General features: G+C 37.8%; 1 protein-coding gene across 1 annotated transcript; it reads right to left on the bottom strand.

Annotated features, from left to right (window-relative positions):
• On the bottom strand, positions 1-27,094 carry LOC127412163 (cytosolic purine 5'-nucleotidase). The gene is made up of 18 exons (XM_051648305.1): positions 26,948-27,094; positions 25,559-25,676; positions 21,511-21,584; positions 18,986-19,103; positions 18,800-18,895; positions 17,726-17,817; positions 17,548-17,605; positions 17,120-17,213; positions 16,946-16,999; positions 16,718-16,801; positions 16,530-16,571; positions 16,067-16,174; positions 15,858-15,924; positions 15,604-15,774; positions 15,418-15,469; positions 15,055-15,115; positions 10,417-10,593; positions 1-4,891 (listed from the first exon to the last, which is right to left on the bottom strand). The coding sequence occupies exons 2-18, from the start codon at positions 25,657-25,659 to the stop codon at positions 4,655-4,657; spliced, it is 1,686 nt and encodes a 561-aa protein (XP_051504265.1). The 5' UTR covers positions 25,660-25,676; positions 26,948-27,094; the 3' UTR covers positions 1-4,654.
• Positions 27,095-27,662: the final 568 nt, after the last annotated feature.

The following is a 27,662-nucleotide window of genomic DNA, read 5'->3' as shown; positions in this document are numbered from 1 at the left end:
GAACATCCTAAACTGACGACTGAGCAAAAAAATTCTCTAGATTGTGAGGTAACCTTGGAGGAGCTTGGCTAGGTAATTAAAGCCTTGCCTACAGGCAAGGCTCCGGGGCCAGACGGCTTTGCTGTTGAATTTTTTAGATCTTATGCTACAGAACTGACTCCACTTTTGCTAGAAGTTTATACGGAATCATTAAAGAATGGAAAGCTTCCGCCAACCATGACACAAGCCCGGATCAGTCTGATTCTTAAAAAAGGACAAAGATCCAAGCGAGTGTAAGAGTTACCGTCCAATTTCCCTGATCCAGCTAAAATATTAAAAATTAAGATGTTAAATATTGTCAAAAATTTTGGCTAACCGATTGAGTAAAGTTATGACATTTCTTATACATATAGATCAGGTGGGGTTTATTCGGGGCCGTAACTCTTGTGATAACATTAGGTGTTTCATTAATGTCATGTGGACAGTGGCGAACGATCAGACTCCGGTCGCTGCCATCTCACTTGGCGCTGAAAAGGAGTTTGATATGGTAGAATGGGACTATCTTTTTAAGATTGGGAATACTTTTATTTGGTGGATTAAGTTACTTAATAGATAACCGGTAGCTGCAGTTCAAACGAACTGATTAATTTCAGATTATTTTACTCTGGATAGGGGAACCCGGTAGGGTTGCCCTCTTTCCCCATTATTGTTCTGTCTTGCCCTGGAACCATTAGCAGCCTCAATAAGAAAGGAGGATGATTTTCCAGGGATGATTGCGGGAGGTGTGGCGCATAAACTTCTGCTTTACGCAGATGATATTTTATTATTCGTCTCTGACCCTACTAGATCTATGCCTTGCCTCCACAGAATTATTAATTCCTTTTCCAAGTTCTCAGGATACAAAGTCAGTTGGTCTAAATCCGAAGCTTTGGATTTGACAGCGTACTGTCCAGTAACGGCCTTCCAGCCAGGTGCCTTCCAGTGGCCCAAACAGGGAATTAAGAATTTGGGTATTTTATTCCCAGCAAATTTGTGTGATTTAGTTAAGAGTTAATTTTAACCTCTAAAGGTTTTTGAGCGATGTTGGCAGGTGGGCTTCATTACATTTATCTACTGGGAAGGTTAATGTTATTAAAATTAATTGTATTCCAAAATTCAGCTACCTGCTACAATCTATCCCTATAGATGTCCCCCTCTCTTATTTCAAGCAATTTGATAGCATAGCAAAGTCTTTCATTTGGAATGGTAAACGTCCCAGATTACACTTCAATAAGTTACATAGGCCAATTGACAAAGGTGGGCTAGGCCTACCCAAGATTTTGTTTTATTATTATGCATTCGGTCTCAGACATTTGGCTCATTGGTTGCTTCCACCTGAGAGAGCCCCTTCCTGGTTTTGTATTGAATAGGAAGTTCTTGCCCCTATTTCGCCATTGCAAAGCCTTTCTATCAAACTAACCAGTGAAGTTAAGTTGCACCCTGTTATCTCACATTTGCACACTATGGACAAAAGTGTCCAGTGTTTAATTCAGACATTTATTTAAATGTTGCTTCAAGCATATGGCTGAACCCCAAATTATGTATTAATAAGTTCCCTTTCTGCTGGACAGTGTGGATTGTGAGGGAGGTTAATACGCTCGGTGACCTATATGAGAATAGAGTGTTGAGATCCATTGAAAATATGGTTCAACATTTTGGGATTCCCAGGTCTCAATTCTTCAGGTATTTACAGCTGCGCCACCTGCTTTGTACTATTTGTGGGAGTAGTATACACCCACCTAGAGTGGCAGATACTCTGGGATTGGTGATTGCTGCTTTTGGAAAAGGTCATGAGGCATCTCAGTGTATTACTCCCTGATAAAACAGAGTCTGGGGGGATGGTATTGGTATTCCTACCCCTAATTTATTGGACTGTGTCATTTCACATACGCTCCAGAAGGCACATACAATGTTAAATGATCCAGACCATCCACTTTAACAGTATTTCATCCTCCTCCCTTCTGGCCACAGGTATAGACTACCCATGTGCAGAAAGGCCAGCTATGGTAGGAGTTTTGTTCCTATGGCTATACTAGCTTTAAACACATCAGCCATTGTAATGCCATCTTGTGCTCTGGAACTCGTTGTATGATCTTTTTTTCTTTTTTCTCTATGTTTGTGATTGTTTTGGTTAATATGTATGGTGTTGTTGTGTTTATGTTTTCTACGCACCCATGGTGGAAACAAATTTCCTCTTTGAGGACAAATAAACTATTGATTCTATGAATATATGTTTTGTTTTTCTGTTTCAAATGTGTGAATCAATAAAAAGTGTTAATCAGAAAAAAAATACCAATTTCCTTCCAAAACAGCAAAATCTGTACATTATTCCAAACTTTTGGCCGCCAGTGTGTATATAAACACAGGTCATAAGAAAGCATTCAGATTGCTAAATTAAAATTACAGTAAGATCGAGTCCTCGCATTTTCTGTGATAGTTCTCTTCACAGTAAAGCACAAGATAAACCCTAAACACACACACACGCACGCACGCAAAACATCCCAAAACAACATGCAGGAACATCTTAATAAGCGATAATCAAAAAGTAATAAAAGGAGGAAACAATTTTAAAAACATTTGTTCACAGGCCTTTGTTTTCAACTAAAACAACAACAAAAAAACATTTTTTTTAAAACAATTATCAAAAGTACAGAAAAATCTAAAACACAATCAATGTAAATACACCCACGATATACAGTAGATCTACCCTAAAGGGAAGAGCCAAAAATAAAAAGTGAGGGGTTTAATTACTTTAAATAACTAAAAGTCCTTTAAAAGTCTTTTAATAACTAAAAAATATCACTATCAAACAGTACAGCCAAAAAATGCTCAATAATCTTCAACAGAACCTGTGATTGATTGAAATGCATTGGATACTGATTACTTCATGGGAAGACAGTCTTTGGTTATGGATGCATCACTTCTTTTCTGTGGTCTTTCAGAGATCACATTTGCAAAGGTCATCTTGAGAGAACTCAAGCCCACAGTTTGTTTCTTATCCCAACTTAAAATACTGTTCGAATGATCCAAGAGAAATACTGTAGTTTTATAAATGGATTTACATCTCAAACATCTAAAATTCCCTCCTTGATTCAAAACAACATCTAAAAGACAAAAGCACCAAAGTGCTAATTTGAGCACTGTATCAATCGAAGAAAAGAAAAATCCTTCAAGTAATAGTCCCCAGATTAAGTTCATGACATACAGGGTCCAGATCCATAAGACAGAGGCTTTGGATTGTTCTTGTACTGTAGGTTCTACCTGAACACAATGGCTTAGAAAATGTTCATTTTGACAGAGTCTCTCTTCCTTTTGGTCCACTGTTACCAACAAAGCTTTGTTTCCATGGCCAGGTTCCATTTAATACAACCACACCTGCTTATATAAGCCCTCTCCCTATTAAATCACTGTCTCCACCCAAATGTTATGGTTGCACTAACTTCAAACAACATTTTTTGAAATTAAAATATTCTGTATATCATTGAATATAAAAATAGCAAATCGTGAATCTATGCTCTAGATTCAAGGTCTAACAATCAACACAGTAATGGTGAGTACAAAAGGGGCAGTTCAGTCTGAACACGTTCTTGCGCTAAAAAAGCTAGACGCAGCACAACGAATAGAACAGAACGAAAGCACCTTGAGGACACATTTTTAAAAGTTGGAAGTTCTTACTAACTAGACAACTAGACAATGTCGAAGTCTAGCTTGTTGTTTAGCGCAACAACGCATTTGGTCTGAATGGCTCCTAAGAGATATTTCAATGTTGGCTTATTCTTCCAAGCAGTTATTAGCAGCCATTAAAAAAGGTGAGGTTGAGGACTTCTTTACTCTTCAGTTTCAGCTATGCAGCATTGCCAAGTAACTTGTGACCCATGCATAAAATGGCAAGTTGCATGTGTTTCATTTTTTAAATGTTTGTTTAGAAATTACCCAATAATATGACAGCAGTTTGCATACTAACAGTTCTGACAAAAAAGAAGCATGATAATCTGTTACAACATTTTAACAGCCATTGAGAGAGGTGCAGTCTTCTACTTCGCAAGCTTTCATTGTTGGTGTGACATTTCTAAGGAAATTCTTCCAAGCAAACTACATGGCTCATCTCCAAAACTTTGGATGCAATCGAAAAGAATTCATGCAGCCATAGTATGAGTATGCATGCTATTATTTCAAGCTTAACTAAATCAGAGACAGATCTTGCTTTATATGTTCCCTCAATATCATGCAAATATTGTATGTTTGTTATGCAATTTAAACAGGGACTTTCAAATCTCTGTTAACCAAAACAGTGAAATCAATTAAATATTTTCATTATTATTAATATTTTTTTCAACACATTTTCAAGTGTGGCCACAAACGGTTTTGTGAGCGAAGGCTTATGGAGATATTTCCTTAAACCTAATTTCAAAATAAGATTCTGGAACTACAAAAGCCCCAGTTTTAGCTTCGTACTCTCATCAGACTCCGAAATATGGAACCTGGTTTGAAATATACAATGCAAGAAATAAACATATTCTCTTTTATCCCGACAAAATATATGGCTGAATGTATATGCAAAGATCAAACTTGTTTAAACCATAGACACATCTCTGAAGCACCTGAATCCAGTTTAACAGTAATGCCAAAGGTCTGCTTATTCTTCCTCCTCTTCCTCTTCCTCATCATCATCCTCATCATGGCAGTGCGTGATCTCCTGTGGTGTCTGAGGGAAGAGGTGGGGAGGGTTGATCTCGCTTATGGAGCGGGTGAGCTGATGTCTCTTACATTCGCGTTCTCTGAAGTCAATGGAGTGGCGGTTGCGTGTCGCCATTGGCGACTCTATGTCATTAATGTCCACATGAGTGTGCTCCACTGTGGACTCATGAGGCATCTAAACATAAACCACAGACACAAAAGCAGTTGCTATAGTTTATTGCATGAAATGGATCTTCTGCAAGACTTCATAATGCCGTTGCTGCCCATTAGGGCCAATATGAACAAAATCTTATATCATGGTATGAGTCATTTTAACACCACTGTAACAAAATATATCACAGTATAGTAATTTTTAGCCAGACATATATATATATATATATATATATATATATATATATATATATATATATATATATATATACACACACACACACACAATACCATTCAAAAGTTTAGGGTCACTTATTCATTATTTTTATGTTTTTATTTTATTTCTTTCACATTTTACAATAATAGTAAAGTCATCACAACTATGGAATAATAGAAATGGAAATATGGGAATTATGTTGTGACTAAACAAAATCCAAAATAAATCAAAATTATGTTATATTTTAGCATCTTCAAGCAACTTTAACAACTTTGCCTAGATTTTGCAGAAATGTACTCTTGACATTTTCTCAACCAACTTCTTGAGGTATCACCCTGGGATGCTTTTTAAACAGTATTGAAGCAGTTCCCATCTATATGCTTGTCACATAGTGGCTCCTTTTCTTAATTATTCGGTCCAAGTCATCCATTTCAAAAAATGTTTTTTTATTTTTATAAAATTTTAGTTTTGTAATTAAATAAATTAATATGTTGACACAATTATATCTTTGTCTACAAAACTAATTTCAAACATTTAAGCATACGCCTTCAGATCAAAAGATTTTTAAGATCATGAGAAACATTTCAGGCAAGTGACCCCAAACTTTATATATATATAAACCTCCTGAGACCCGAGCATGACTGCTGTGTGCATTATGTATAGATGTTACAGACAAACTATACAAATAAAATTATTTAACTTTTATGTTACAATGTTTTTTTTCTACTTTGGCAACAAAACTTCAATGTTCTCTCTTTGCACTGTCAAACAAACAAGTGACAGCCATTGCTAAATTATTTTACCAATCATAATTAGCATAATTAATGGCCAGCATCATCCAATCACTGCCAACCAAGTTAAAATAAAATTATACATTTTGAATCTATGTACTGATTACTATTGTCCCATGTCTGCCAAACATGTTGAGTGTTTCAAACATCATCTGCAGACTGAAACTGAACTTTTGATAGAAGTTTGGATAGAATGCACTTAGCTTCATATGAAAGCTATAAGATGCTCCCTTGCTCCCTATTTAATGAATGACTTCTGTCTGTCTGCACTGGTCTCAACACAGTTTGAAATGCACCGTATTTTCATCCTAACTCCATATAAAGCCTCTGAAAAAAAAAATTCTTAATGTGATAATGCACAGTAAATAAAGGATTTCTAATGAAAAACTTGTGCTATTGTCCACTGTAATGTACATTGCGTTTAGCAGCATGGCGGTTCGCAATAAATCACTCAAATTTAAAAAAATGGCATATTGGATGAAACTAGAGACTCTAATCTTTTGACTCAAACAGGTTTCAGCGTAAAATCTTAATAATGTTTCTAGATGTACTTTTGTTGGCGTTTCTCTCAAAGACAAACTCCACTGTGGTCGGCGCCATGTTTTGTCGCATGATTCAATATGTCAAAATTTAACCCTCAGAGTCTCCTGAACTGAGATCAGTGAGTTTAAATTAATTAAAATTACGTGTTGTATATAGTGAAGGCAAAATACAATGACCAAGTATGTGTACACTGGGTTGCACGAGGTTAAATAACTATGTGGTAATGGCTATTTTTAGATAATTTACTGAATTAAACACTTTTAAAAAGAACTTTACAGTATGTCATTTGATTATTTAGTTTTTAGTTTGGAACTTGATGATGCAAACCAAAAAATTAGATTATTCATAACAAATGAATAAGTTGAGAAAACAGCTGCTTTACATTATGTTACACTTGAGTTTTAAACAAACGATTAAAAAAAACAAACAGTTAAACTAATATTATAAAATGGATTTTATAAGCAACATTAGAAGTAGTAAAATAGCCATTATACACCTGGGACCACACATTAATTTTTTTTTATTAATGAGGCAAGTAGCGGTGTTCCACAGTGACTATAAACAACCAAAGCCGATCCAAGTTGTGCTAAAAATACCCCCTAAATGGTGCCGCGGATGGCTGCCTCGGTGTGGAGCTCCTCAGTTCTTTTGTTGTTTTTGTTTGTCCTGTGTTTAGTAATCTTTTTCCATTCAGTTTTAACAGAGACGAACTGCTGAACATTTGACAGCATGTACCAGACAATCTTTTCCTGGTTTTCGAATATTCAGATGTTTTGTTAGACATTTGAGTTGGAGGCGCAACTCTGCTGTTCATGAGCCGGTGCGCTGGTCAAACTCCGTCGGCACGGATTTCTAACAGCGCTGCCGAGCATTCATCTTGCAAATCTCCGCTCTCTTCCTAACAAAACGGACGAACTACATCTCCTCACATGCAAAAACAAGGACTTTTCAACCTCTGCTGCCTTGTGCTTCACAGAAACCTGGCTGAGTGAAGCCATTCTGGACAGTGCATTATATCTGCAGGGCCTTCAGCTTTTCAGAGCAGATCGCATCACGGAGTTAACGGGGAAAACGAGAGGCGGTGGAACATGCTTTTATATCAATGAAAGTTGGTGTACAGATGTAACAATGTTAAAGAGGATGTGTTGTCCTAATATGGAAGCGCTCTTTATTAACTGTAAGCCTTTCTACTCGCCGCGGAAGTTTTCCTCGTTTATTTTGGTGAGTGTGTACATCGCGCCAAACAAGTGTTTGAATGCGGTGCTGCAACAGCTGACTGATCAAATCACAGACATGGAACAACAATACCCGGACTCAATTATTATTATTATTCTTGGGGATTTTAACAAAGCAAATCTCACACGTGAACTGCCCAAATACAAACAGCACATCACATGCCCCACCAGAGACAGGAACATACTGGATCACTGTTACACAGCAATAAAGGATGCATATCGCTCTGTCCCTAGAGCAGCTTTGGGACTCTCTGATCACTGTCTGGTTCATCTTCTTCCAACCTACAGGCAGAAATTAAAATCAACCAAGCCAGTAGTAAGGACTGTAAATGAATGGACCAATGAAGCAGAGCAGTAACTACAAGCCTGTGTCAATTGCACGGATTGGAGTGTTTTTGAGGCTGCAGCCACAGACCTGGATGAGCTCACAGATACTGTTACATCATATATCAGTTTCTGTGAGGATATGTGCATTCCTACTAGGACTTATTTAAAGTTCAACAATGACAAACCGTGGTTTACAGCAGAGCTCAGGCAGCTTCGTCAGGCCAAAGAGGATGCTTACAGGGGTGGGGATAAAGTCTTGTACAATCAGGCCAGGAACACACTTAACAGGGAAATCAGAGTGGCTAAAAGGAGATACTCTGAGAAGCTGAAAAACAAGTTTTCAGCTAATGACCCTGCATCAGTGTGGAGTGGCATGAAACAAATCACAAATTACAGGACTCCTATCCCCAACTCTGTAGGGAACCAACAACTGGCTGACAACTTGAATGTGTTCTACTGCAGATTTGAAAGGCCCAATCTCACACCCCACACCCACTCTGACCTTCACTTCACACAAACACCAACATCTCCTGCATCCCCCCTCCTCCCCCCTCCTGCTACTCAACCTGCACTTAAGATCTGTGAAGATGATGTAAGCCGCGTCTTTCAGAAACAAAAGACAAGGAAGGTTTCAGGCCCAGATGGCGTCTCACCAGCGTGTCTTCGATCCTGTGCTAACCAGCTGGCCCCCATCTTCACACAGATCCCTGGAGCAGTGTGAAGTGCCATGCTGCTTCAAATGCTCAATCATTATTCCTGTCCCAAAGAAACCAAAAATCACAGGACTTAATGACTACAGACCTGTCGCCCTGACGTCTGTGGTCATGAAATCATTTGAGAGACTGGTGTTGGCCCACCTGAAGAACATCACTGGACCGTTTCTAGATCCCCTTCAATTTGCTTATCGAGCAAACAGGTCTGTGGATGATGCAGTCAACATATGATTGCATCATATCCTGCAACATTTGTAGAGACCAGGGACACATGCAAGGATCCTTTTTGTGGACTTCAGTTCAGCTTTCAACAGCATCATCCCAGCTATACTCCAGAATAAATTACACCAACTCTCTGTTCCCATGTCTATTTGTCAATGGATTACCAGCTTTCTGACGAACAGGCAGCAGCTTGTGAGATGGGAAACTCACTTCTAGCACCTGTACAATCAGCACCGGTGCCCCCCAGGGATGTGTGCTCTCCCCACTACCCTTCTCCCTCTACACCAATGACTGCATCGCCAAGGACCCCTCTGTCAAGCTCCTGAAGTTTGCAGATGACACCACTGTCATCGGCCTCATCCGAGATGACGATGAGTCTGCATACAGAAGGGCGGTTGAACAGCTGGCTGTCTGGTGCAGTCAAAACAACCTTGAGCTGAACACGCTCAAAATGGTGGAGATCATTGTGGACTTTAGGAGAAACACCCCAACACTGACCCCCTCACTATTCTAAATAGCACTGTGGCAGCAGTGGAGTCATTCAGGTTCCCGGGCACTACCATCTCACAGGACCTGAAGTGGGAGAACCACATTGACTCCATTGTGAAAAAGGCCCAGCAGATGTTGTACTTCCTTCGCCAGCTGAGGAAATTCAACCTGCCACAGGCGCTGCTGATACAGTTTTACTCAGCAGTCATTGAGTCTGTCCTCTGCACTTCAATAACTGTCTGGTTTGGTTCAGCTTCGAAATCAGACATCAGAAGACTACAAAGGACAGTTCGGACTGCTGAGAGGATTATTGGTTGCCCCCCCCCCCCCTTCAAGAACTATACACTTCCAGAGTGAGACAAAAGGCTGGAAAAATCACTCTGGACCCCCCATTCACCCTGCCCACTATCTTTTTGAACTGTTGCCTTCTGGCCGACGCTTCAGAGCTCTGTGCACCAGAACCGTCAGGCACAGGAACAGTTTTTTCCCTCAGGATATCCATCTCATGAACAGTTAAATTGCCCCATTGAGCAATAACTATGTGCAATACACAGTTTAGTCTTTCTTATATTTATCCAACACATCCAACCTCTTCTGCCATTTCATTCCTCAGGAAAAACAAAAACAAAAACATTTGCACTGTACATAACAGATTTGTATTTGCACTGTACATAACATATAACAGATTGTATTAGGTTTGCACTACCCATGTGTATGTGTGTATGTATGTATGTGTCTGTCTGTACGTATGTGTATAATTAGTTTTATTTTTTATTATTATCTATGTCTTGCTGCTGTTTTTGTATTGTTGTACACTGGAAGCTTCTGTCACCAAGACAAATTCCTTGTATGTGTAAACATACTTGGCAATAAAGCTGATTCTGATTCTAAATAACAAGTTTTTTTCATTTTCACTTGTTTGGGACAATTTCCGCTCTGCATTTTCGGATTTCATTCTCTTATGACCAGTGTATCCATGATTATTACAACTGTTGTCTGTTTGTTGAACTCACCAGCACATGGGCAGCTCTAAACAGGTAGCTGAAGGGGTAGTACAGCAGATTGATGAAGGATGCAGCGTACAAGTCAGCATAACGCATAACTTGAGATGCAAAAAGAGTCTGACGAGAACCACTGCGGAACAGACTTCCCATCATCCCATAACACATGTCCATGTCATGGGTCACTTTCTGAGAGGATCAGATACACAGAAAGACAACATATTATTCTGAACTTGAAGGAAACAAAGGGTTTTTTTTCTACCCTAGTATCAGAAATTTTACAACAACAGTTTTGGTCCTCTTATTTGATTGGTCAAGCGTGTGCCAAGAATGCTGATATTCAGTAACAGAACACTGGGACGTTTCAATGTTTTTATCACTCTACTTGTCTATGTTCGTGGTGTTCCAGACCAGAGTATGTGAGCAGTGCAGAGAGGAAGTGGAGTTGTGTGATTTTGCCTATTTTTATTGCCGGATAAAATATACAAACTGGCCACATTTTGTTGGAATGAAAGTAACTCAGTATTAACTTTTTGTTTGTAGAACTTTTGTATACAGTATATCAGCACTCCTGCTCATGTGACTTTGGCCATGTTTACATTTACACCAATACTCTGATTATTGCAATAATAAGGACTACTCTGGTTGCTCTGTCTGTTTTGATTCACTAAAAAGAATCAGTTCATAAGAGTAATTTGTGAGTTGGACTACACTGGTTGCTCTGTCTGTTTTGATTCACTAAAAAGAACCGGTTCATAGAGTAATTTGTTTGTCGGAATACTCTGGTTGCTCTGTCTGTTTTGATTCACTAAAAAGAATCAGTTCATAAGAGTAATCTGTGAGTTGGACTACACTGGTTGCTCTGTCTGTTTTGATTCACTAAAAAGAACCGGTTCATAAGAGTCATTTGTTTGTCGGAATACTCTGGTTGCTCTGTCTGTTTTGATTCACTAAAATGAACTGGTTCATAAGTCATTTGTTTGTCAGACAACACTGGTTGCTCTGTCTGTTATAATTCACTAAAAACAATCGGTTCATAACAGTAATTTGTTTGCGAGTCAGACTACACTGGGGGCGCTGGATGTTGTTGTGTTCTACAAGCAAGACGTGTTTCCTTGCCGTTATTTTGTGGCATATGTTTTTTTATTTCATCTCACAAACATTCGATTCAGACTGCAAACGGACATTCACAACTCAGGAAAATGTTTTCTTTTGCTATGGGGCTGTAGATTCTGCAAGGAACTGCCATTTCAGGGAAAGCCAAGAAGCGCAGCTTCTGTTTTGCAATGTTTCCGAAGTGCTTTATGGAGGATCGAATGTGACAATATAAAAATAAATAAACATATTTGCAAAGAAAAGTGTACTTATAAATATAGCAGCCATATCACCCTGTAGCTCAAGACCGGTTGCCCACTGAAGCTAAGCCGGGTTGAGCCTGGTCAGTACCTTGATGGGAGACCTCCTGGGGCAAACTAAGATTGCTGCTGGAAGAGGTATTAGGTAGGCCTGAGGGGGTGCTCACCCTGCAGTCTGTGTGGGTCCTAAAGCCCCAGTATAGTGACGGGGACACTATACTGTAAAAATGCACTGTCCTTCGATGAGACGTTAAACCGAGGTCCTGACTCTGTGGTCATTAAACATCCCAGGGCACTTCTCATAATGAGTAGGGGGGTGACCTGGCCAAATTCCCCCTATTGGCCCTTCTCAATCATGGCCTCCTAATAATCCCCATCCATTAACTGGCTCTATAACTCTACTCTCTCATCTCCACCAATAGCTGGTGTGTGGTGAGCGTACTGGCACACTATGGCTGCCGTCACATCATCCAAGTGGATGCTGCACACTGGTGGTGGTTGAGGAGAGTCCCCTGTTCACTGTGTAAAGCACTTTGAGTGTACTGTCAGAAAAACGCTATATAAACGTAACATTCATTCATTCATAAATAATGTTTAAATTGTACATAAATAAGTATTTATACATTTATTTCCTTATTTATACTATATTGTATTTATTTCCACATTTATTTATTTATTCATTTATTTATTTAAATTTTAATTATCTATACATGTTTTTATTTCCATATTTATTTATACATTTGAATATTTCTACATTTATTTATTTCCACATTTATGTATTTCTACATTTCTTTGTCCACATGGTAATGAGGGGGCGTGTTTTCCACTTCAGGCGTAGCAATCAAGCTCAGAGTGCTCCAGAGTGAAGCTTGAAGGCTTGAATCTTGTGGTTAAGTCACATAGGTCAAATAGGGAATGAATGATCTCTATTCAATGAATGACTTAGAGATGGGAGATATGACTTAAATCTTATAACACTTTTTAAGTCATTTCATATCACGGTAACCATACCTGTGTGTACTCTTTTAGAAACCCCAGCCATCTGGGATTTGGCTGAAAATCTTGACAGTCAATCTGAACAAAACCGCAACTTCAACTGATCTCATTACAGACACTTTGACATCAACAAAAGGCAGCACACGTGAAATTATCAAGTATTAATCATATTTAATGTAAACGCAGTGGATGTTGGTGATAAAAGCTTGCATTTATTCAGGGCCAGTACGTATGTAGGGCAGCAGCACAGCGAGGGAGGCAATAGGGCAAAGAAAGAGAGATGCACAGCTATTAATTTGGAATCATTTGCCAGATCAACACATTATTAACCTATTTCTAACCAATATCCTCTACTTCTGTTTAGATTTTAGACTGTGTTTATCTTTAATGTGGTTGGTTCCCTTTAGAACAGCCTGAAAAATCGCTCCAAAGGTTGTAGTGAATGGTAAATGAACGAGTGAGTAATTTCAGGCACAGCAAATGTCTGCCCACTGATCACATTTATTTATTCAATGTTTAAATTTGTAGTGAACTATTTTTTTTATTTTTTGATAATTAACACATTTGAAAAAAATAAAACAATTGTACTGTTGTTAGTTTAATTAGCTATCACTTAGCCATACATGTAACCAGGGGTTGCTTTAACTGAAAATTCTCCATCATTTATAAAAAAAATTAAATTTTGATGGATGTTTCCAAATGCTGTCCATCATTTTGACAGATAAAAAAGAAACAAGAAAAGCATTTAGTGTATCAGTTTTAATTTTAACCACCTTTACGTGACTTTACTCTCTCTGTGTGTGTGTGCCCAGTCACATCTGGTATTAATATGCATTATGGGAGATCCGATCACAAGTGGATGGGCGAGACAAGTCACCATTAACAACTGGTGTAATACAATATGCATCTCTTTTGACCACTTGTGTTCGGATTTCGAAGTGAGGGTCTCAAAAAAGTAGAAGAACAAAAAGAAAGTGAAAAAAATCAGCACAAATTGTACTTGCGTTTGACCTAAGCACAAGCTTGACGATTAGAGCAGAATGATCAACTAGTGTAGTAGAATACCTGTATAAACTTCAGGTGTTTGTGCTTTTCATCTGTGTCACTTCGTATTAATATCAGGCACACTGATGAAGTTCTGTGAAGTAGCCTATTGTGCATGTATATGTGCTTTTAAATTGCCCGCTCAGATGGTTATTTCCTTTTAAAGACGCACAAAACCGGCAAGTTTAAAAATCTTGTTTCAGAGCAACAGTTGATTGACAGATAGAACTTTCACACTAGAACTCCTCGGTTTTATCAGATTTGTGCTTGAGAAGTAAAAAAAAACATTTTACCCGAGTCAACTTTTTTGGCCCATCATCAAAAATATTACAAACAAAGAATAAACAACAAAGAATATATCTGAGCAAAGCTAATGTTTCATGAGAGCGACGGTCTGTCAGCACGCATTCATAGAAACAGTGTGTGTGCTCATGTGTGGTCTCAATCTCACCTGAGGTGAGATATATATATATATATATAAGAATTTCTATAAAAATTAATAGTGCAGCCCTAGAGGCTACATGGATCCAGCTTTGCGACCCCTGAGCTTTCCAAAGTTGAGTAGCCCTTCTCTAAGTCATTCATTGAATAGAGATCATTCATTCCCTATTTGACCTATGTGACTTAACCACAAGATGTCACAGTGGCCTTCAAGCTTCACTCTGGAGCACTCTGAACTTGATTGCTACAAACACGCCCCCTCATTACCATGTGGACAAAGAAATGTAGAAATACATAAATGTGGAAATAAATAAATGTATAAATTAAACAATTTTGAAATAAATGTGGAAATAAATGTATAAATAAACAAATGTGGGAATATATACAATAAAGCATATGTAAATAAATAAATGTATAAACACTAATGTACAATTAAAAAATGTACTTATTTCTAAATACAATTTTTATTTTTTACATTTCTTTGCAAATCTGTTTATTTATTTATCTATTTTTAATATTGTCACATTCGGTCCTCCATAGTGCTTGAGCGTAACATTATGTATCTGCAGCACTAGCACAGGCGCACTTTGGTCAAAGTGGAAGAAATGTGATTAAAGCGTTTACATGCCTGTAGAAAAGCAATTAAATTAGGAGTACTCCACATATCTTACTGCAATTATCATTACTCTGATTATTAGCAGAATCGCAATAAAATAATCTCAGTATTCTGTTTACATGAGCTTCAGTTTAACCGCAATATTGCCTTAATCGCATTACGAGGGTGCATGTAAACGTGGTCATTGCTTAAATATACCTTAATCCTCCTCTGAAGAGAACTGATATCGGGTCTCTCATTGCTGCTGCTGTCCAAATGCCTATGGACAGAGGCAAGAAAAGATATATAAAAATAGGTAGATATAGAGAGAAAGGTACCAGAGGAAATAGAGAGGCATGGGGTGAGAACAGTGAGGAATGAGTTAAATTTAAGAGAAGCAGTGCGTTGTTGGTTTTAAAATAGAAAGGATTGTGCACCCCTTTATTTGCACGTCAAATGGCTGCAGACAGCAGGCAGCAACGTGTGCTTCTCTAGGGACTCGCAAGTGCATGCACACATGCCATTGGATGGAGGTGATCAAATGCACAAACATCTGAGCAAGGGTTAGTGGATAATACCTACTTGTAGAGCTCTGCCAGGAAAATGTCCAAACTCTGTAGTTCCTCAAACAGCGCTGCAAATAAATAAAGAACACAGTGAACTGCATGTCCTCACCCGCTCACATGGCAGATGTCTTTTCTGATGAAGATTACTAACGGTCCTCAAACATTTCCCTCGATTGTGTGTTTGCAGGTCAAAGAGACTCACTGCTCTTGTCAGTCCACACATGCAGCTCCTGAGCCAGCTCAGGAATCACCAGAAATGTTCTCCAGCCCTGACGCTTCTTAGATTTAAGGATGTCTCCAAAGATGTGGTCACCAATGTACAAGATCTCCTTCCCCTTCGCTCCGAGTAGGTCACACACTATGTCTGAGGAACCTGAGGAGAAAAAACAATCAATCTTGCAATGCAGAATAGAATTGTCCTTAATAGTAACATAACCAGCACGCATTTTAGCTTACCACCAGAATACACAATGCCATGCTGCAAGGGCCCTGTGTATGTACCGATTTTAAGCCTCCCAGTGGTCTGCAAGAACAGGAGAACAGACACATGGCTGAATCTAAACAATTCAACCTAATCAATAGGAAACTCATCTGATTGAAATAAAAACCCATATTACACCTGCAGGTTAATGGCATCTGACTATTGTAAGTTTAGGAGAGCTTACCGTGTCCACCTGTCTCAGGACTGTGCCCTCGCCAAAGAACAGAGGCTTCCTGGCATCCACTAAAATGAGGTCAAAGTAGGACTGCCAGGGCTGATGAGGTTTACCCACCTGTAATAAATAAATGACAAATTCGGTCTGTCACTTGTCTTTGTGTATGCTGTAAAAAGGCAAAGCAATTAGTTCTCATATGGCCCTTGACACACTCTGTCATATCCTTTCTCTCAATACTTGGTAATAGCACACTTTTTAATGAAAAAACTTGCTTCAAACTATGTACCCAACCGTGTTATAGACACACATCCTCAGGGGTTTCTACTATACAGTACAGTGTGTGCCGCTTCAAGGACACTTGATAGACATTTTCAATGCGTATTTGAGCCAAAAAAAAAAAAGAAAAAAAAAAGAAAAAAAAGAAATGCAACTTACAAAATACACACACAAAAAAAATCTGAAGATGACTTACTTTTGGACCATGTGGAAAATCAAACAAGTATGTCATGATTTTCTGAAAGAGAAAAACTACATCAATAATTCTATTTTTCTGGAGGCATCTGTTTTTATTTAACCAAAATTCAATAGATTTTTTCTTTGCAACATGATCTTAACTTAGCCTTTATTAATGTGTGTCAGATGCTTGTGCTAAAGACTCACATCTGTGTACTTGTAGTCACTATTGGTAACAAGGAACACTTTGGAAACTTCATTCATTCGACTCAGAAGCAATGGCAATTTAGCCTAAATGAAAAAGACAACAAAAGACATCAACACACACAAAATGTTTTATTATTTTAGTAAAATATAAATAAACATAGAACATGATATTGGGCACCACAAAAATGCATGTCTGCAAATAGCTGTGCTATTATTTGGTTGACTCACGTCTTTCACCACATATTTCTCCAAGTTTTCAACGGTCTTCTCCTTCAGTGACCCCTGAAATGTCACAGAGAAGCAGTTGTTTTGTTCATAGTTTGACATTTATAGTCCTTTTTTTTTTTTTTTTTTTTTTTTTTTAAGAAAAGCAACATCCTGACACCTAAAAATAGCCTTTACCTTGAAATGGACCCAATCCACAGCATCTCTGACATCCTGAAACATGCTCTTGTAGGACATGAAAAGATCTCCATCTTTAAAGCCCATCTCACAACTGAGGACGTATTATATGCAAAAGATGTTAATGGTGCCATCACACTTTACATTAAAAGGGTATAAATAGAGCGGTTTCAGAAAGGCCCTTTTAAAGGAACCATGAAATGAAACACCAAGTTTCTATCTTTTGAAATAAATGAGTTCTATGCAAAAATACTCTAACTTTCAGAAACTTCCTTTCCAGTCCAAAAAGACTCTTTCTGAAATCCTTGCATTTCTGATATCAGAAACCTGAATATATTAACACATGACCGTCTACATTTACACATCAACACCACCTATTCAACACCATAGTGATGTAATAAGAAAGGTGTACAATTAATAAAACAAACCTTGTGTATCTGGCACAACTAGTGAAGAAGTCAACCAAGCAGGCAAAGAGGTACGTTTCTGATAAAGTACAAAAACAACTATATTAACTAACGCACAGACTGTATATTGTGCTGTTGATATTGGTTGATAAATGCAAAATTGTATAATGCATTCAGGAGTGGAGTGAAGACTCTTTACCTGGTAGGTTAAACAGTGTGTTGAGGATGTAGAATCGCTCTGTATCTCCACGCTGAATGAACTTGTTTGGGTACAGCTCTCTTATATCTGGACTAGAAATAAAAACAAATACACAACAAACTATGACTTTTTTGCTGGGTGGAAGTGCAATTAAGACTTTAATATAATTCACAGAATATTCTTTTAATGTACTAATTTAAAGGAATGGTTCACCCAAAATTGAAACTTCTCACATAATTTACTCACCCGCATGCCATATCAGATGTGTATGACTTTCTTTCTTCTGAACACAAACAAAGATTTTTCAGAAGACTACCTCTGTAGCTCTGTAGGTCCATACAATGCAGATGAACAGGGTCCAAAATTTTGAAGCTCAGAAAAAGCACAAAGGCAGCATAAAAGTAATCCATACGACTCTAGCAGTTAAATCCATGTCTTCAGTAGCAATATGATGTGTGTCAGTGAGAAACAGATTACTATTTAAGTCCTTTTTTTTAAACTAAAAATCTACTTTCAAACAGCCCTCCTAAGCACTCTTCTCTCCTAAGAGTTCTTCTTTTTTTGTTTTTGCCGATTCACATTCTTCGTGCATATTGCTACTTACTGGGCACGGAGAACAATTTATTGTTAAAAAGAACTTGAATTGCTTCTTTCATATTGCTTCTGAAGACATGGACTTAACCAGTCGTATGGATTACTTTAATGCTGCCTTTATGTGCTTTATTTAAGCTTCAAAGTCCTGGTCACCATTCCCTTGCATTGTATGGACCTACAGAGCTGAGATTTTCTTCTAAAAATCTGTGTTTGTGTTCTGCAGAAGAAAGTCATACACATCTGAGATGGCATGAGGGTGAGTATATGATGAGAGAGCTTTCATGTCTTTACATATTTACTGTCAAAGCAATACTCAAGTAAAAATTTATAAAAAGAAGGCTTTTATTATCTAATAAAAACAGATATATTAAGATGGAAACAGTCTATATTGTGGCTCAACTATGATAATTCGAATGAAAATAAGCACCATGCTTCAGTAACCAGGGCATCAACAGCTCTTAAATTATGAGTGTGACTCACCCACGCAGGAAGTTGAAACCATGAGCGCACACAAGAATGTTTCCATATGCATCTACTTTCAGCAGGTTTCCGTAAGTTGTATCAAACACCAAGCCTCTGCAAGATATAAAAAATTGTTAATCAAATTATGGAATAAAAATACAGGATGACTGCATTACAAATGCTGGAAAGGATCTTTCAGGTCACCTTGTGGGAAAAGCAGGATCATAGACAAAGTTTAGGAGCTCTTGTGGGTAACCAATGGAAACCAATCTTTCCACAGTCAGATCAAAGCCAAGGGATTCATACTCGGGAGACTTATACACTATTAACAAAGAAAGGACACAAAGACAAAACTATCAATCAGTGACAATAATGTACACATGTGGCGAAAACCACAAATGAACATCAAAATAAAATACTATTAATGAAACAAACCAGTGAAAGTGAGGGTTGAAAGGGTGCAGTGCTCTTCAGGAAAGATGTTCATACTTAATTACCCTCCCACAGCTGTATTTAATAGTGCCCCTCACTTCCTATTTCAAACCAGACCCCATTCATAATAGCAGGGCCGGCACAAAATGTGAATAGGTGTCCCCTCACTCCTGCACCCAATAGGTAGGCTAGACCATTCAAGAACTTAGTGGGCTCCTTTCAACACAGGGCCTGGAGCAATGTTTCCAGTGGTCCCCTCGACAACAACCCTGATCGAGAGTAATCTATAATTGGACTTTAGAATGAATGCTATGTGGATGACACAGTAACTGTGTCTTGGTGTCTCTTGGTGTCAAAAGGAGAGCAAAGAGCACCCTTAAGGAACCTGTTAAACCAGAGCTGAACTACTGAATTGTCTGCAGAAGCAAAAGGGCTTAGGTGAACTGATTTATTTCATATTTTATAAAAGGCTTTATTCTGGGAACCACAACTCAATTCACACTGCAAAACGAGGTGTCCTAAATTCTAACTAGATCACCAGACAGCAGTTTTACAGTTCAAGGTAGGAGCTTTGTTGTCAAGGCTATGAACAACCAGTCAAAAGGATGAAAAGGCATGGAGCTGAGATGCAACGTGTGTCATGAAACAGAAATTTACTTAGATTACAATCCTGCTCTATTACCACTGCACCCTTGAGATGGGTACTATTACTCACTTTGTATCCAAGTCTCCAGCAAAGTATCAGTTTTCAATCAGTAGAGTCTCGAGTCCCACACAATTCCTCAAATGAACATCATTAACTGATCTGCACTTTACCTCTCATCCCAACAGATACACAAACACACTGTGTGCTGGCACACATTACATGCTGCAAGTATTTATTGCTGTACCATATACATCCCGCCTCAAGTAAGAGCTCTTGTAAAAGCTGTTAACATACACAAACCCACAGATATAGTTGTATTGCACTGTCACATTCTATTTTTATAACTGGTACCTAATCAGAAGGTTTTAAATAATAAGTTTAAATGTACAGTGTCCACAGAATGTAACTATGACATAACAATGAACATATTCCACTAAGTTTAATAACCAGAAATGCTTTTGTCTTTATTTTTAACAGCATATGTACTCTGTTTTATCATTTTTCTTTCTTGTAAAGTGTGCTTGTGCTACTTTCTTTCAAATAAATTCTACTTGGTTTGATTATTTTTAAACTAATGCAATAACATTCATACATTTTTCTGAGTGGTTTACAGTAAGTGTCCACATACTTGTGGGAGCATTGTATGAACTTGCATGCCAACAAAGCACCAGTACTATTATGTGGCATTTTACAGGAAAACTCTTTGAACCTGAAAACAACATCAGAATAAACATTTCCCCAATAAGCAGATGGACTTCTGCTTGTTAGAGAGTAAGGAAATGACAACATTGCTAAAAACGCGAGGCTTAACCGTGAACAAGCTTTCATAAAGAATCCTAAACTCTCTGACGTATCATTATGGCAACACTTATCAACTAATCAACAGAAAGAACACATTACAGCTTAAGATTTAAACTTGGATACTAACACATTATCATTAGTGTAATAATAAGTCTAGAGATAAAAGTCAAAATGGTTGTGCAATAAAACACATTTTGTTGACCTCAAATGGAAAAGCATCTAAGTCTGGCTAGAAACACTTCACTTTTTTTCTGCTGAAACATTTGCAAAGCTAAGCAAGTTCAATGCACTGAAATTAGAAGAGCGTTACACATCATATGGGCATTGCTCTATTAAACTTAGCAGCTCACACCTGGTGTTGACATCAGGCAATGAGGGCAGGCAAGGCCCTATCTATCTGACTAACCATATGAAATTAAAACCCTTTCCTGTAAACACTGACACTTGTTTATGGATAGAAGCCCATAAATAAGATGTTGACCTATCAAGAGGACCACGTCTCATATCAGGATAACATACAGTACTTGTTTCAGAGCCTCCCTACTCAAATAAAGAGCAAGAAGTCAAGCATAAGTCCTCAGAACTGAGCCAGCTGAGAACGGGTGCTATTTAAAGAGCCATTACACCACTGTACGTGTGTGGCTTTAATACCAAATTCATAAGATCATGGTTTAACTTAGTTAGGATATTACCATTTAGCAACACCTTGCAATTCTTAATAGATCTTTCTGAACTTACTTCATAGTGTCCATACAAAATAAAATGACTGCAATGACTACAAAGGCACTATGTAGACCCTATCTGTCTTAGAGACAGCTCATCGAGTTGAGAGACTGTTATTTATTCTTACCTGCTAGAGTGTAGTCCATATCAAAGCCAAAGCATTTTATCTTCTCCATTGCCAAACTTCTATTGACAAAAACTCTGAGGAGGTAAACAACACAAATCAATACAAGGCCAATGTCATAGACGTTCAATATTCTCTCACTTGCAAACAGTGTTAGAGTCAGCAGACTGTATTATTCCATTGCCTTGAACACAACCTGTGAGCTGTTCAACTCTCAGGGAGTTCATATTAGTGTTAATAATGAGTTGCACTGACATAGTCTGGCCTGTGAAAGCAATAAATCAGAATTTTCCACATTATCCTACACAAAGAAAATATGCATTCAGTTAAATGACATCAACTGTCATTAAGCCAACTGCAGCAAAATATGAGATGCAAAATGGAGCAAATGGCAAGGTTATATTCCTTGATTTCTAAATAAATCAAGTTTTAGGGCATGAGCTGATGACCGTTCAAGACCAAAAATAGAGCAATATCAACTTTTTTTTAAAAAATACATTCAGGAATAAAGCATGCAAATACTCAGTCCGCTGAACACATCTGCACAACAAACCTCAAAAACATATTTTTCTGAATAAGTGACATAACCCAGCTGGTAAAAACAATACACTATATGTATATTTAACATTATGTATAAAGAACATGAAACATAATATCCAATTTATAAAAGACTGTGATCCATCACATTTGCACTTGGACACAGATATTTGCATTTGGGCAGACCTGGGAGCTTTCATTGTTAAGGGATTAAAAAGTAATAAACAAGCAGAGTTAGATTTATCTAAGCAAACTTTTTAAAAAAGGTATGTATTTGTTATTGTATTTACATGGCATAAACATTTTTTATAATCACTTGTTTCCTAAATGCAATTATTAAGAATATCAAGATGTAACAAGTTAATAAAGGTTCATTCCTAAAAACAAATAATGGAAATGTTAAATTAATGGTAGTACGAATTTGCAGTAGACTATAAAAACTGAATCTGCATTTACTCCATGGAACAAATTAGCTGTTATGCTACAGGGAAATTATGTGTTAAAAGAGCATGAAGAATGGAGATGTAGCTGGAAGGAAGGAAGAATGAAGGAGTGATCTCAGATTCAAATCCCATCATATGTCTTCCTATGGACACCTACTTAAAATCACAGCACATTCCAAAAACATTGATGGTTTTATTCATCTTGTATTTTTAGTGCTGTGATGATTACATGGGCAAAAAATAAAAAATAAAAAACATAAATTACAAAAACAAATGACCAGTCAACATTGCAGGTCAACAACAAAACTTAGCATACCTCATAGAAGGATGACAGTGGGCCAGTTCCTGTGGTAAGCTTTGTAATAAAGGAATACATGGACTATATATTACATCAGAGCATACTAGCTAATGCCACTACATGAAGAACTGTTCTGGTGCACTTACAGTTGAAGTCAGAAGTTTACATACACCTTAACCAAATACATTTAAACTCAGTGTTTCACAATTCCTGACATTTAATCGTAGAAAACATTCCCAGTCATAGGTCAGTTAGGATCACTACTTTATTTTAAGAATGTGAAATGTCAGAATAATAGAAGAGAGAATGATTCATTTCAGCTTTTATTTCTTTCATCACATTCCCAGTGGGTCAGAAGTTTACATACATTTTGTTAGTATTTGGAAGCATTGCCTTTAAATTGTTTAACTTGGGTCAAATGTTTTGGGTAGCCTTCCACAAGCTCCTCACAATAAGTTGCTGGAATTTTGTCCCATTGCTCCAGACAGAACTGGTGTAACTGAGTCAGGTTCGTAGGCCTCCTTGCTCGCGCACGCTTTTTCAGTTCTGCCCACAAATTTTCTATCGGATTGAGGTCAGGGCTTTGTGATGGCCACTCCAATACCTTGACTTTGTTTTCTTTAAGCCATTTTGCCACAACTTTGGAGTTATGCTTGGGGTCATTGTCCATTTGGAAGACCCACTTGCGACCGAGCTTTAACTTCCTGGCTGATGTCTTGAGATGTTGCTTCAATATATCCACATCATTTTCCTTCCTCATGATGCCATCAATTTTGTGAAGTGCACCAGTCCCTCCTGCAGCAAAGCACCCCCACAACGTGATGCTACCACCCCCATGCTTCACGGTTGGGATGGTGTTCTTCGGCTTGCAAGCCTCACCCTTTTTCCACCAAACATAAAGATGGTCATTATGGCCAAACAGTTCAATTTTTGTTTCATCAGACCAGAGGACATTTCTCCAAAAAGAAAGATCTTTGTCCCCATGTGCACTTGCAAACTCTAGTCTGGCTTTTTTATGCCGGTTTTGGAGCAGTGGCTTCTTCCTTGCCGAGCGACCTTTCAGGTTATGCCGATATAGGACTCATTTTACTGTGGATATAGATACCTGTCTACCTCTTTCCTCCAGCATCTTCACAAGGTCCTTTGCTGTTGTTCTGGGATTGATTTGCACTTTTTGCACCAAACTACTTTCATCTCTAGGACACAGAATGCGTCTCCTTCCTGAGCGGTATGATGGCTGCATGGTCCCATGGTGTTTATACATGCGTACTATTGTTTGCACAGATGAACGTGGTACCTTCAGGCGTTTAGAAATTGCTCCCAAGGATGAACCAGACTTGTGGAGGTCCACAAATTTTTTTTCTGAGGTCTTGGCTGATTTCTTTTGATTTTCCCATGATGTCAAGCAAAAAAGGCACTGAGTTTGAAGGTAGGCCTTAAAATACATCCACAGGTACACCTCTAATTCAGTACACCTCCTATCAGAAGCTAATTGGCTAATTGTCTAAAGGCTTGACATAATTTTCTGGAATTTTCCAAGCTGCTTAAAGGCACAGTTAACTTGGTGTATGTAAACTTCTGACCCACTGGAATTGTGATATAGTCAATTAAAAGTTAAACCATCTGTCTGTAAACAATTGTTGGAAAAATTACTTGTTTAATGAACAAAGTAGATGTCCTAAACAAATTGCCAAAACTATAGTTTGTTAATATAAAATCTGTGGAGTGGTTAAAAAATTAGTTTTAATGACTTTAACCTAAGTGTATGTAAACTTCTGTCTTCAACTGTATAAATGACAATTCATGTCTGTTCATGATACCCTTTGAATGTTGCTCATTTTGGCTGTGTTGATGTTTGTTGTGAAGAAAACTTTGAAAGCATAGTATACTCTGCATGTAACTAAAGAGTGTTCTTATTAAAGAATTCTTTGGCTTTGTCAAGACAAAACACAGCATTTTAGGAACTTGCACGCATTATGTTGTCAGGCCAAAATGACCTGCCATAGCACATGAAAAAAATTAAGTCTGCTTGTTTAATAAGAAACACGGGCCTGGTTAAATATGGCATATTAGTGACAGAATGTGCATATCCACTATTAAGGCAATACATTTATTCATTACTTGAAAATATTCAATATACGTTAGCATAGTCAAAAAACACTGCATTTTTTTAAATGAGCACAAAACTGGTAATACATGATTCTTGCCTACATCACATGCAGGGCAACATACTGTAGTTTCAACGATGAAGTTGACAGATCTTGACAGAAAAACGTGCATAGACACAGGTGCATCCAGAAAGCGGCATGGCAAAAGCAAACATACTCCTTGTCATGCCTGTATCTCTTTTAATAAAGAGGATAATTATAAACCTGCTGCACTAAATATAGAGATTTACACTGGAAATTACTGTTAAGGCAATGAGCTTTTATACTGAAAATGCATTGTGAGTGTAAAAGTTAAATGTCTTAATGAGAATGTCTTCATGAATGACAATAATCATAACTGGAATGGAGACTTTATCATTTAAATATGTACAAGAACATTTCTGCAACAACTCTTGTAACAAGAATAATATATTATTAGGCCTGAATTAACTTAACTTGAACATAACAAATAGATATGGAAACAGGTGAGCGATATGGCTACATGTGTAAGGAATGGAGTGATTATAGGAATGACAATAGGGATATTTAGTAGTTTGCAATCAAGAGCCTAGATTAGCCTAAACAGCACCAACAAAGCTGACAGCATGAATGAAATTCACCATTACCTGTGGTATGCCTCTCTTCTGTACTTCTTCATAGATAAACCATCCATGTTGGCTGGAAGTTCTGCATAATTCTGGAGCCGATCACTCCAAGAAGTCGTCATCTTTAACCGTTACAAGTCTGCCGAGAAAGATATCCACACTTAAAGGGGACAATTCTACAATACCAATTTCTCTTTACATGGTTAAGTCTCTTTCTATTAGTAAAAAGTCAGGTCTAGTCATTTTTATTTGCATAGCTCTTTTCACAATATACATAGCTTAAAGCAGCATTACAGAAAATCATGCCCTAATTTCTTAAATATCATAACGCCCCCAGTTCATGCCTTGATGTCTTTTTTTAAGCCCCAAGCAAGCAAGCTAAAGGCAACTCTGGCAAGGGCAACATCAAAAAATCTAAACACACACAGCAGTGGTTCACTCAGTGGTTAAAAGTCCACCATGTTACATTATTGCGCATCAGCTCAACCTGACCCTGCAAATAATATGCAAAATCTCAACAATAAAAGAAGAAACGAGATAAAGAAAGTCTAAATAGATTCTCAACATGTTAGTTAGGCTACATCTATAATGCATCATTTATAATGTTTCAGAAGTCAGTATAACAGCAGGATGCTATATTTCCAATCTTTCAGGCTAAAAGATAAACAGCCATGAACAGGAAGAGCATGAAGTATTACAGCAAACTGACTGAAACACAAAGTTTAAACCCCTTACAGCGAACAAGCTTTGACATTTCTACAGATACCTCTCGAGAGGAACTATTCAAGAACAAAATAACAATTAACTAGCGTATAGAAATGAGCAGATTGCTTCTGCTCTTAACTTTCAGTGTAACTATAAGGGCAGAAGAAGCCAGACAATAGTTTATTTTAGTTTCGTAAATACTAGAATAAACATATACCAAAATAAGTAGCCTATAGCCTAGTTCATGTTTGTTCATTTTCAGACAAAGTGTTTATTAGCAGGCAATGCTAATAAGGAAAAGTAACAATACTATATTTAAAAATAACCTGTAACATAAAAATTAAATATTAATTAAATGCTTAAAAAATATAGATATCATGGGCATCTTTGTCTGACACAATGGAAAATAAGCGGATCTCATGCACATTATTTTCATCCAGCTACCGTTTTAATATGCATAAAACGTTCAGACAAACGGATAAAGACTAACTGTGTACGAGCAGTTCCGTGATTGTTAAGTTAGCACAGCAGCTAACTCACATTCCTTTAGTTTACAGCCGTAAACTGAATGCATAAAATGGAGGAGTTTCCATACGAATGTCTCTATAACGTTCCTATACACAACCATCCTGCAACGATTTAATGAGACAAGTAAAGTTTATTGAAACAGGTTTCAGCGCAGCGCAGTGTAAGTAGGTTACTTACCTCGCCACCTTCAGTCACAGTGACAAGCTCTGCGCTATTTGTGTAATGCGCATGCGCAAAGACTCGAACGCTAGCGCAATGGCTGGGTGTCGTTTGGAAGGCTGCATGCTAGGTAGGACGCGTCCTTTGAAGGCTGCAGTATACCGAGTGTCCTCCTTTAAACAAGCCTCGTTTAAACAAGACGGCCTTCGTAGGACAAACGGAAACGGAACGTAACATGGTTGCTATGACAGCACGCCACTCTTTAACAAGCGCGAGCGCTTTGAGTGAGAAGGGAACAAAGTCCCTCTGGAAGGGAGTGTATGAGGTACATTTTAGGAGAGTTATAATGATGTAAAGAGAAAATAAAATAGATTTTACAGGTGTACTTTTAGTCTAATACTTTATTTTAATTATATATTAATATATTTATACATATACTCTGCATCCATCTACTGAGGTACTCCAACTTGGGAATTAACATTCCTTGCGTTTGAACATCAAATTTACGGGCAAATTGGCGTCATTTTTTTTTTTTTTTTTTTTTACATTTCCGTTGAAGCAGCCTTCCAAACGAGACACAGCCTATGATTACCGCATCAAAGAAATATTTACGGCTCAGTTAAAAGACTGATAATGATAACTCATTGAATGCGATTGATATGAAACGCTTTATTGGTGACATCTGTGGAAGTGATGTCACACGAGAAAATCTGTGGAAGTGATGTCACACGAG

The sequence above is a fragment of the Myxocyprinus asiaticus genome, chromosome 21 (genome assembly GCF_019703515.2).
Source record: "Myxocyprinus asiaticus isolate MX2 ecotype Aquarium Trade chromosome 21, UBuf_Myxa_2, whole genome shotgun sequence".
Lineage (NCBI taxonomy): Eukaryota > Metazoa > Chordata > Actinopteri > Cypriniformes > Catostomidae > Myxocyprinus > Myxocyprinus asiaticus.
Note: the sequence above shows the minus strand (reverse complement) of the source record. Positions and strands in the feature narration are given on the sequence as shown.